This window comes from Macrobrachium rosenbergii, chromosome 6 (assembly GCF_040412425.1).
Source record: "Macrobrachium rosenbergii isolate ZJJX-2024 chromosome 6, ASM4041242v1, whole genome shotgun sequence".
Classification (NCBI taxonomy): Eukaryota; Metazoa; Arthropoda; class Malacostraca; order Decapoda; family Palaemonidae; genus Macrobrachium; species Macrobrachium rosenbergii.
Window position 1 is genome coordinate 41259012 of NC_089746.1, and position 12500 is coordinate 41271511.

Sequence of the window (12500 nt, forward strand, 5' to 3'; positions counted from 1 at the left end):
TGAACACGTGGTTATCCTGGATTTTTCTAAAACAGCAAATCAGGTCCCCGATAATACTTCTGGCGCCATCCACGGCCACAGATCTTACCTGCTGCAGACAGTGTACTTGAAATTTCTTCCCCGCGCTGTTTTTCTGGCTTAGACGAGTGCAAATCGAGGGACCGTATTCGTAATTTTCCTTATTCATCTCAGTGGTGTTCGGATCTCGCAATGCAAGGAAAGCCTGGCCGCCCAGCTGTGACCTGATGAAGTCTGTCGCATTATGTACATACTTGAGATGTTTTAACTTTGGACTCCATATTGACTTCAACTTAAACGTTTACATTTCACTATTTATGTTTCACCTCCCCTTTAACCCTAGGTTTGCTCTCTTTACTTGTGTGTATGGAGGTGTATGCGTGAGAAAGAAAGAAAGCTGAGGATAAAAATCTTTATCCATGTTATTCTTGATTTTGTCTTTTGCCTAGTAATTCCCATCTCCGCGCTGCTTAAGAGCTACAGTAAAATCGTTTCAACCCGTAAACATATACAGTACAGTATATCATTTGAAATCCTCCTTTCCCTATAGCAATTCCCGATCACTTAAAAACCTATCTCCACCAGAACTAAAAGCGTAAGAATTCCGCAACTATGGACAGCGCACGACTCTTTCATACACTTCCTTCCACCGTTTGATCACTGGGTGCCAGCAGCTGTAAGTGTCTCTTTCTGAAAATCCGCGTTTGAAGCACAGACATTTGATGTGATTGAGGAGGAGGTTGGTGGAAGTGGAATGGAGTGGAACGAAATATAAAATTCAGGCCAGAGGCTGAGGTCATTCAGTGCTGAACGGGAAACTGAGAGTAAAAAGGTTTCAAAGGTGTAAAAGGAGGAAACCTTTCAGTTACATCGTGAAACAGTTGTTAGGAGAGGGTGGAAAGCAAGACAAAAAAAAAAAGAGAGAGAATATGAACAGGGGTACAGTAAAATCAATGGAAGGTGTTGCAGTTAGGGGCCAAAGGGACGCTGCAGTGCACCTTATAAGAAGTGGCAATTGGTGCTATTGCTTATAGTTTACTGAAGTTGTTTTGAATTTGCCAGCTATAAATACTGGTGCTCTGTGAGAGATTTAGGACGAAGTGCCAAACACTGCTTCCTTGTAAAATTTTCAGAACTAGCGCAAGCACTGTTATGACCATTCTTTATGTGGGTAAACTAGAATCCTCCAATTGCTTGTACAGACTATTTGTTGTGACCCGAAGTGTATGACATATTCTTGTCGTCGTTAATACTGAAATCAAGAAAATTTAGTGTCAGGTGATGTACATCAGCCTCAACCAATCTGAATTTGAAAAACTTTGTACAGAAAAGATGTAAATTTATTAAACGCCACCCAGCTTCCACAGTGGCACTAGTCCACCCAGTATTTTTGATCACTGTTCTTCTGGTCTGCTTAGAGAGAACTCATAGTGGCTGGTCATCTGCTATGGCTGTTGATTAGATTAGATCCAAGACTGTAATTGTATCCTTAACTTTGTTCATGACATGCCTCAATATTGCACACAGAATTGGTTAGGCCTTAGGGTACCGATGACCATTGTAAATATTTCACCTAAAGAATATAGATTGGTGCTACTAAAAAATTTATACATTTAAACTTAGATGGAGGCTTTTATGGATTTCCTGGGCTCACATAGGTTTAATATGGTAAAAAATATTGAATGAAACACATAATCAAAAAGAATACGTTAATTTCATGACCATCTTCTGAGAAAGTTGGATTTTTCTAGCCACATGGGAACCATCTTAAAAAATTGCTGAGTTGTTGGAATGTCAAGTGGCTAGGATATTGCCATTTCAGAGTTAACCTATAAAACATTGATGCCTATTGTCATATTTGGACCAGCAAAGGAAAGAGTAACTTTTTCCCAGTGAACCAAGCAATCCATTTATACATCATTCAGTGCTCATATTGTGATAACATGAGCCATTGCTGGCCAATCATCTGTAATAATTGACAACTATTGTCCAGAAATATTTTAAAAACGCTCATCATTCAACCTTGTTATGATCTTTGATTATCATTGCCGTTTGCATTAAACTAAATAGTTTCATACATCAACTTTACCTTTCCGATAACAAAATGATAGTGTACTTATTATTATCTACTTATAAATATAAGATGTATTTTGAATTGTATATATATTTGAATATAAAGATTTTAATAACAATTTGCTAAATCAAAATAGAATTGCTATTTGTGGACAGACATTATGAACGCCACTAAAATTAAGGATGCACATCACTTTACTGCAACATTAATAGCCTTGCGTAAGAGCATAAAGAGGCCGTAAATGACAAGCATTTAAGGATGGTTTTTCTCTATTCTCTCTACTTTAGTTTAGGAAATACTTTGTATCTGAACAACTCATAGATACTCTCAAACAGAAGAGTAAAGGGAAATTACCTCAGTAAAACAGACATTATTAAGAAAAACTTTTATTGTATATATGAAAAACAACGAAGTTTGCTACTTCAGTTAGATTTTGTTAAGCAAAATCTCAGTCGTCAACTTAAGCTTTCTGACTTTCCTCATTTAATAAAAGTATTCTATTACATTTAGATACTTTTCTTGTAACAACAGGCATTCCGCATACGCTTTAACCAACAAAATGTACCTTCCATCAGATTGTAAGAGGCAAAATTTACAATAAGAAATGCAATTCTTCATACTAACAGTTAAGGAATAATTTTCAATGCCTCACTACCAAGATGTATTTTCAGCTCACACTTCAAAAGACTTATGAATAAAAGAAGAAATGTATAGCAACGAAAAACAAATGCACTTTGCAATCATGAGATTCAAGAGATGGATGTAACTGAAACAATATTTACCACATTGACAGCAAAATGTAACTGTTTGAAACGGCTGCAGCTACCATTCTACGTTAAACTATAAACCCTAAAACAATTTTTGAAATTTACAATATTTATAAGTGATTAGCACTACAAAAATTTTAACTAAAAATTAATAAATAAGAGAGCCAATTATAACTGAGTCCTTCAGCAAGATTCGCCATTTTCGTATTACCACAGATCTAATTTGCAATTAACACATTTCTTTAATTTCTTTATCTCTTTCTCACTAAATCTGCAGAAGAGAGGCATAAAAATTTTTCCTTTGATCTTAACTTTTTCAGCCATTAGGGTACGCAAAAAGATTTTAAGGGCACTACTGCAAAGTTTTGAAGACAAAAGTTCAATTCCCACATACTGTTTGCTTAGCTGAGATATGACTTCAATAGCCCATGAAGCATTTCCATCAGTAATTTCAAACAGACTGATGGTGAAAGCAAAAGAGCTACCGAACCTAGGAAGAGATGATGGCGATACCTCGCGAGGTATATCCAAACGTAAATTCATTTCTACGCCCGCTTTCATGCTCAGAGCAGTCAAGGACACACTGAGAGCATGTAGGGCCTCTGTACTTGAGATTCTTATATCTAAGACCTTTATTGATTCAAATGACTTAATAAATTTAGCACCAGGTACACCTAAATGTCCCATAAAGGTGGTCAAGTTACCTCTTAGAGCCAGTGCCTCGAGCAGATGATCTGTCGTCTCTTGATCCCCCCAGTTATAAAAATGTTGATCAGCTCTGACGATGATCTCTGCAGCGGGTTTCTTTCCAAGGCAACGCAGCAAAGGAACCAAATTCTCATAGGGTCTTAATACAAGTGTCTTTTTCTCTCCTTTTGCTAATATGCCCTGAGTGCTGTTAATTATTCTGACCGAAATTTTCTTTGGAACAAAATCAGTGTATTTCAGCAATTGAAAGATTGGATCTGAGGGATCACATAGTTCTTCTCCTGGCATCCAAACAAATTTGCCAGAAATTGCGTCTGAGACCATTTTGCACACCAAAGGGTGGTGTTCAGATTCTTGAACTAAGCGCCAAATCGCTGGAAGATTGTGATCCATTTGTGCTATGCTTAGCACGCTTTCTGTTACCATGGAAATGAGATTGTCTGTTTTATGGACATTCATACAGAGATGTCCAATCATGAAAACGTATACATTCATCATTTTTCTCATTTCCAATATTCCCTTAAATGTCATATCTGCCCGACTTCGGAATGGACTCAAGCTTTTTGTTTTTTCAATTACTTCTGGGTCATCATTTCTGTAATTTTCAAAATTCACTGTGAACATATGAGCAAAATACTTCCCTGCTAAATATTCCATCTGACTCTTATGAATAAAAGTGAAAGAGTACTGGGGACCGAATAAGCTTTCTTGAACTTCACACACGAGAAAAGAGGACAAAGCATGAATACAATCGATATTATGTTTATTGCAAAAAGACGTGAGGAGATTCTTTCTTCGGTCACTTATGATATATTCATCTTCCTTAACCATATTATAAGCATGGTGGCCAAGTTCTAATAACCATTTTTCTACAAAGTCTTCACGAAACACATAAGATGAAGCGGATTTCCTGACACGTGATAGCATTTTCATGGAACACATCTTGAATATCTCCAAGTATAATTTGGTAACTGATGTAATATTTGTTACTGTAGACTTTTCATCTCTCCAAAGGATGATCAAAAGTGCTACAGTTAGAGGAATTTTCAGGTGGCTACCAAGATGGATACCAGCAGTTCTTAGGAACTTTAGACACTCCTCCTCCTGATGCCTTCTCAGTTTCTCGTCATTCTCTAATGAATGGAATATTTTGGATGTGAATTTGGCAACGCCAGCATCAGCAAAGCCATGAATCTGCAACTTTATGTAGGAGAGATGATGATTGTGAATGGACTCAGCAATACTTGAAGTAAATTCTGGTCGAGTGGTTAAAATTAATCTTGAGGTGCCGAGTACGGAAAATATTTCCTCCAGTAACTTTCGCCCAATGTCGGTTGCCTCATCTACACCATCCACTAGGTAAAGAACATTCAGTTTCTGCAGTGTTAGTATTATATCCTTTTCTTCAAAGTGACTACAAGTTTCTTTCAACAACACTTGTTGCAAGAATGATACAAGAGAACTTGTTACAACACTCCTAGCTTCTACTAGAATTAGAATATCAACAGATCTCATATTAATCACCTTGTCAAGCTTATTTCTCCAATCATGTAACAAATATCTGCACAGAGAAGTTTTACCACAACCAGCAATACCAGTCAACATAACAACTGAGGGTATTTCGCCCTTACATATATATTCATTGTCCTCTTCAACAAATACTTCAGTCACTAACAAGTTTTCAATATCAACTGTTCTACATTCATCACTTATGTGCAATGGTGTAAATATCTTATCTACTTGCAACTCCGGAAACTTTTCATCTTTAAGCCAAGTGAAAGGATTGAGGACTTTGAGCTTTTTATAAAAAACAAAAAGCTCCTTCCGACCATATGTTATAAATTTTCCCATTAGGTCTTCACGAAACTTTTCTACTTTCTCAAAATAACTTAAGCCCTCCTCAGTAATGGGGGCTGCCATGATTTCATCCACTTCATTACAATAATTATACTCATAATCTGAGACGTCATAATCCCAGGCATCTCCAAATTCATTTAAAAACTTCCTGAATATACTCTTCAAGTCCTCCATATTTGCTTCCAACATTTCAGCACTGAAATCAAGCTGATCGTGACATACCCGGTTTCTGACATTTTTGAGCTCACGAAGGGCGTTGAAAAAGGATTTGGGTAGATTTGCATCGACAAATAATTTCAGCATCATCTTGTTCATCAGTGAGGTATCTCCATCCAACGACTCCAAGGGTATACTGAGAAGTTTTCTTTCCTCTGCATTGAAGGAATCTCTGTACTTTGTTTTCGACCACCTTAAAACACTCAAGCAGTATTCCTCCACTGTGCTTGGCCAGCTCTCCAACGGTAATACACAACTCTTATAAAACAAAACCATAAAAACATCTTTTAACAGTCTCTTATTGGTATTTGTTGCTGCCTTATAAAACTTTCCAAAATAGATATCTTCTCTCCCAAATTTAGATTCCTTGGACTGTGAGGCCATTGGAAGCATGTTTACAAGCACCAACCACACAGAAAGGTGCTTTATCTATTCCACCACTTGATTTTAGCCTTATTACTCATGCCATGGGTAGAGGCGAATAGGCTTCCTGGAAAAAAAATTATATTATTGGTAATCCATACATTGCAAGAAATACAATACCGTTTTGATCACAATGTCAATCAGTGCCTTGTGTCATATATTAATTTTTAAGAATGAGTCATTGTTACATGTTATTGCCTAACAAAAGAATATGTTTCCATAACTTTTACTGATCTGCGGGAAGGCAATTTATAAAGTGAAGCTCACATGAATTCACTTATACTCGATGAATTACCCAAAGCATACTGACATCACAATAAGAAAAATTAAACATTCTTGAGAAGAAACATACATTGCTTTGTTGGGTCTTATATTTCGAAGTGATGTGTAGCTTGAGGTGGGAATTCTTGCAGAATTCTACATAGAGTCGGTTGTGACTTGTATTTTATCTATTTATTTATCTTGGCCTTTAGACTGTTTATTCTCAAGAAAGACCTGATAAAGAAATGTTACCGTTGCACTTTAAATCAGACTTTCGTTGATACAAGTATCAGTTCAAGTTTCCACTGCAAAAGGACGTATCTCAAAGGGATTTATAGATAAAAACGCCATTGAAATTACATGAACAAAATACACAAAAGTTAGGGGCCGAAGGGGCGCTGCAAAGAACCTTAAGCAATGCCTACAACGTCCGGTGGTGCGCTGACCACTAACCCCTACGGGATCTAAATCCTGTGAATTCTCTCAGAAGTATGGGGAGAGAATTTCGAGTCAACGTTTCTCGATTTTTTTTTCTAGTTATAAACCCTACGATTTCTTGAGCAAGAATATTATATGTATAATTATGGAACCATAGCAATTAATTTCTTTTTCACAACGCACGCTTAAACATAAATGCAAAGACTGAACAGAGTAAACAAAAATACGTTGCTTAACGAGAGTCTGAGCAGTAGAGTAACGTTGTACATAAACATCAAAACTGAAACACTTTCGAGTACACTTCTTATCCAACATTCATTATTTCACTAACCTTAGCTTAGAAAAGGATGTTTGGACTGTGAAAGAGAACTTACCCCATCAAAATGTCGGTCAGCTGGCGCCAGTCCTTTCTCCATAAAACGTGATGAGGCTGCCTGCCCATGTGCCCAAGTAGAATCTATACTCTGTACACACCACGAAAAACCGCCATTTAATCTTTCGATAACGTGTCACAGACGACTTTCGCTTTTTAATTAAGACGGCATTACAGTCTTTGCGTGAAAAGATAATCACACCGTATAACAATGCAATGATGGATACAGACTACCTTGCATTCAGCAAGAGTATTAAGTAATTCCAAGTTGGGAGCGAGTGGCAACGTTCCGCAGGATCATAGCGTGCTGGGAGATTGTGGACGTGAGAAATGCGGTGTCCCCTATCACCTCGTTGCCAGCACTTCCAAAAAATTCAAAATCATGCTTATAAATGATACCTTTTTAAGACTATGAATACGTATTACAAAAATGGTGTATTTTCTTGTGATTAGGATAATAACCGATCTTAACAAAGTGAGAGAGAGAGAGAGAGAGCGTCTGAAGTAGACCGTAGTGCGTTACCAGACGCACGATTCAATAAGGGACCCTTGTTTTCCGACAAAATTATAATAAGGCTTACAATTAACGTGAGAATCTTTTTTCCCTGTTTTACTTTTTTATCTCCCTTTTGCTTCTACTTATTGCGCTCTCCCTAGTGCTGTTAGGAGTTTTGAGTGTCTCTGTTTATGTCCCGTCTTTCACTGGTGCTGGAACGGTGCTTCTTCTCTCATAAGCGGGGTTTACCGGGCGAACAACTCGTCGAGCCTGATTCGACAACCCTGTGTTTGAATTGATGTTCGAGCGTGTAAACGGGGCTATTTGGTTGTCGAGCTCGCTCGTCGAACAGCTCGATGGAAGTCAGGTTCATCTTGATTTTTGTGGGCGGAGCTACATTGTTATTCATGTCACTGACTCACTCAGAAATATGCTGCAACTCTTCTAGTAATTTTCATTCACCAAACAAAGACATGCTTTTGTTATGCAAATGGAAATGCATTTTAACATCAGAATATCATCATCAATCATACAGATATTATATAAAAGTGACAAGAGAAGATTTTATTTCAAGAAAGATGTACGAAACATTTTGAAAATTTCACTTTACATACCCAGTAAGAAGAGTCAAGGAAGAACCTAAAGTCAGAACCCAAATAATTAAGCACGATTACTGACATATAATATCTGGTAATTTTTTAGAAATTATATATCTAATAAAATAAATATTTATCTGATAATGGCTATCGAAAATACACTAAAAAGAGAAAAAGTTTTCATAATCTCGACTCTTTAGTATGATACTTATGACGTCACTCATGGGCGGGAAGAGTCAACTGACCCTCGTAACTGGAGGGGGAAACAAGCGAAAGCACAGTTCACCTCATCTCAAACTCAAAGGCCGTAATCATTAACTAGCAGGCAGCTAATATTTCCATAAGTAACATTACTTGGCAGCTTAGCATCAACAAAACAATCATTTATACATGGATACAATGCAAGAGAGAAAGGAAATGGGAATGCTTTGCTTAGAAGTACAATACTTGATTTGGCCTACTGTTCTCTAGGACCGACGGATCATTGAAGTAGCTCGATTAAACCCCCTAACAATTGACGTTGCGATCAAGGGAGATAATCAACTTAGTTGATGCACAAACCGCCCACAAACATTTAAACGAGGTATTACAATAAAAATAACAGTTTCTGGCAGGAAAGAAACTATATTATATAGTAAGCAAGCAGGTAGCAGTGCACCATCTTGCATCTAGCAACGAAAATTAATGGGATGTTTGGTAGCTGGAGAGGGATTATGAAATATTAGCTTACAAGCCACAAGCACCAGGACAACATAACCAACCCGTAATTGCTTTTCGTTATATGATTTAATATGGGTGTCGCGAATTTTCCCCCACGACTGGGAAGGTTAAGTCCCTGATGGCACGGGACTACATGGGATGATCAGTGGTCTGAAGGGCTCTACCAGTAAACGGAAGCGAAGGTCCAGCAAGATCAAGCATGGTTTTAAAATTTTATTTAAATAGACTAATTAAATTTAACATACATTAACACAAGGACCACGCGTTCGGGTACAAGAGAATCCTGAAAGCTATACAAAACCCCCTAAAACTCCAAAAAACATGCCTCTAAAAGCTACAATTTTACACAAAACTTATTTCCGTACAATCAGGCTACATTTTAAATGAATATTAACTATATCAGGCCTCGGGTGGCAAAAATGTGAAGAGATTAATTTAGCATACTAAAGGAACCGGCTCTTGACTTTAAAATGAACGATTTGGCTGGGGATGTGACGACATGGAGAGTGCGTATAGTTTACCTTAATAAAGCGATACTTCGCCTGGTCACTTCTCGGTTCCCTTTCAAAATTTATACATAGGTTATTTTACTATAGGAGGTACTCAAATTGTATAAAAAGAAGCCTCTCTGACATTCCCGACACAGACAACACAGGCACTTCTCCGGACACAAATAATAACCAAACATATTTACAGAAAAAAGTGAACCACGAACTCAGCCGCCTGCTTACTACTCCCCCTCACTTATCCTGATTCCTGAACGTTGTGAAGGATTGTCGAGAAAAAACTGATCCAATTTTTTTTCACGACAATGGACCTTAGGTGTCCGTGTTTTTGAACGTCACTGCATATGTAACTGAATCTTCGCACCTAACAAATATTTTGTAGTTTTGATGGAAGTATCTGGTAACCTTCGCCCGAATGTGAAGTCACAAACACTCGGCGTCTCCCGTCTGTGGATACTCGATCACGATAGACTAAAGTTTGGATTAGATCCTTAATGCCACATATTACCACCCAAGATGGACTAGGATAGGTGAATTACGAAGATGGCCCTCTTTCTGTTTTACTGCAGGTGACGTCATGTAATGCCCATCTGCTCAGCTTGCAAGCCAGAACCTTCTTCAGTCATACATGTGCAAGCAACAGCTGTTGTGTCTTGTGTGACAAGTGTTGATGTTTTCTAGGTTCATTATGTGACTGCCATACACGGGTAGTGGGTGAATATATGCAAAGTGATATCACCCTCAAATACACAAGAGTATGTTCAGCGCATTTCCAACCCAACGATTTTGCAAGAAACTTGAGGCATGGGTTTCATAACTATCTCCCTAAAAATACAAGGAAACGGAAAGGTGCCATGGCGAACAAAATCCTAGGCTACTTCAATACAAGAGTGCCACTTTTGATGAAAGGTAGCTGTAACATTTTGTCTCAGTAGCTTGGTTTAATTGGTACATGTAGCATTTTGGATAACTGAATGAGCCATGTTTTCTTGCGTATGGAATAGGCCTATCACTTTCTGAGGGGTGTAATGAGGGGGAAAATGATATTCACGCATAAGAGAGAGTGACGCAAAGTTTACTAAAAGGTATGGTAATTCTAAGCCAGCTGTCCGCGGTGAGCTAGACTGTGGCAATTGGCGTTTTTCTATGTTATTTTACATGCTATACAAGAATTTAAAGTAATATTTTGTCGCCCGGTTGTAACTAAACTGTAATTGACCTTTGAAGACTGCACGACTTGAATTACCTAACACAGGGTAGGTCTAAGCCGGCATTCCGCGGCAAGCCCCCCACCCCTCCATAGCTAATACGGTAAAATTGTAACCAGTAAACACCTCTAAGGTACGTTATATTGGTATTTTTGGGGTGTTTACTGGTTACAATTTTGCCGTATTAGCTATGGAGGGGTGGGGGCTTGCCGCAGAATGCCGGCTTAGACCTATCCCGCGTTAGGCAATTCAAGTCGCGTAGTCTTCAAAGGTCAATTACAGTTTAGTTACAGCCGGCCGACAAGATATTACTTTAAATTCTTGTAAAGCAAGTAAAATAACATAAGAAAACGTCAATTGCAAACGTCTATAGCCGATGTGCATTGTAATGTTGTCTTCAATAACATTTTGCCATGGCAATAACGCTGATGATATCGATTGTCGATTGGCTTAATTCCATTTTATTCGAATGTACACAGATTGACTTTGAATTTTACCAAAGCACTTATTTATATTTAAGACTGAATCATAAAAAAAATACAAAAATAACCTAGATAATGAATAGGTCCTTTTGAGTTAACAAGATAGAGAGACAGAGAGCTTTACCTTAGACACGCATTTAATCATAGACTGTGATATGGAGTAAAGGTTAGTCGTAGGAACATTAACCAGAGAGAAAGCCTCAGCTAGACAGTGAAAGAGAGAAAACGAGAGGGTTACGTCACGAAAACCTTGATTATAGTCGTCAAATGATAGTATTACAATTAATGAAAGTTAAATACCTATATTTTAGGTGTGATTGAAATTAAACATCAATATTAGAATTTATTTCGAAAATTGTGTATTGGAGAATTAGTTTTGGTAAAAAGACATTTACATTTTAGATTTACTGCAGACAAGAAAACCTCATATTTTCATTGATCCTATTAATTCGAGAGAGAGAGATTCGTTACTACATAATTATTTACTAAATAATATTGTAATATATAAAGAAATACGATAATATAGGTGTTATTAATGCTAATTATGAAAAATATATATTTTTGGCTATGGGTTTTCTGAAATCTTAATATGGTCATATTGACAACCTCTTTCTTCAACCTGTCAAATGTGCCGCTTTTTCGTGTCCAATTTTCTTCATTTTGTCGTTACTTATCTTGTTGTGAACCTGCTGTAAGTTATAAACAATCATTAATATACTTCATTTGGTTAAACTTGAGTTTAGTTGTGCAGTCTGTATCTCTGTAAATACCAGTTACGTGCAAAGCATCAGAAAAGAAAATTAATTCTTCATCCTAAAACACACCTGACGAGGCACTTAGGCTAACCGACCGTAATACAAAATGTTAACCGATATTTTGGGGTGCCCAGGGCAGGACACGGCGACCCAAGTCCCAAGGTTAGGATAGGAAGGTAAGAGTTGGTTAGGTCAGGACCTGTTTTCATATTCATTTACAGCATATTTACGAAAATTACACCAAAACTGTTTTCGTGGATTTCCTGTTTAGATACAGGCTGCGCAACTAAACTCAAGTTTTACCTTGAGGCTGATATCCTCTAGGATTAGTGTAGGGTAAGAGGTTATTTTTCGTTAGACTCCAGCCACCTCCTGCTTTATAATTTATATTTTTCTTGGGTAAATCACATCAAAACAAAAAAATTTCTTCTCAATACATAACCTTCGCAAATGCCTAATAGCAGAGAAAAATAAGGACTTGTAATGTAAGACAATACCAGGCCCCCCCCCCTCCATAACTAATACGGCAAAATTGTAACCAGTAAACACCCCTAGTTTACGTTAGGTTGGTATTTTTAGGTTCTTTTACTACCTTATCATTT

The 12500-nt window shown here is 37.5% G+C and overlaps 1 protein-coding gene and 1 long non-coding RNA gene across 3 annotated transcripts in view; one reads left to right on the forward strand and one right to left on the reverse strand.

The window, feature by feature from the left end:
- LOC136839468 (ionotropic receptor 21a-like) overlaps positions 1 to 7742 on the reverse strand; it is a 26585-nt gene extending 18843 nt beyond the window's left edge. The window contains exons 1-2 of one of the 2 annotated variants that reach the window (XM_067105541.1): positions 7137 to 7742; positions 2463 to 6130 (exon numbers count right to left, since the gene is read on the reverse strand). In XM_067105541.1, the coding sequence (XP_066961642.1) occupies positions 3067 to 6033 (2967 nt within the window). In that variant the 5' untranslated portion in view covers positions 6034 to 6130; positions 7137 to 7742 and the 3' untranslated portion in view covers positions 2463 to 3066. Of the gene's footprint in view, positions 1 to 2462; positions 6131 to 7136 lie in introns of those variants that run through there. The other variant, XM_067105542.1, reaches the window with a different exon arrangement.
- A 1763-nt stretch (positions 7743 to 9505) lies between these two features.
- The window catches only part of LOC136839472 (uncharacterized), a 24385-nt gene continuing 21390 nt past the window's right edge, over positions 9506 to 12500 (forward strand). Inside the window, exon 1 of the long non-coding RNA XR_010853347.1 lies at positions 9506 to 10362. This is a non-coding gene — a long non-coding RNA (uncharacterized lncRNA). The remainder of the gene's footprint in view (positions 10363 to 12500) is intronic.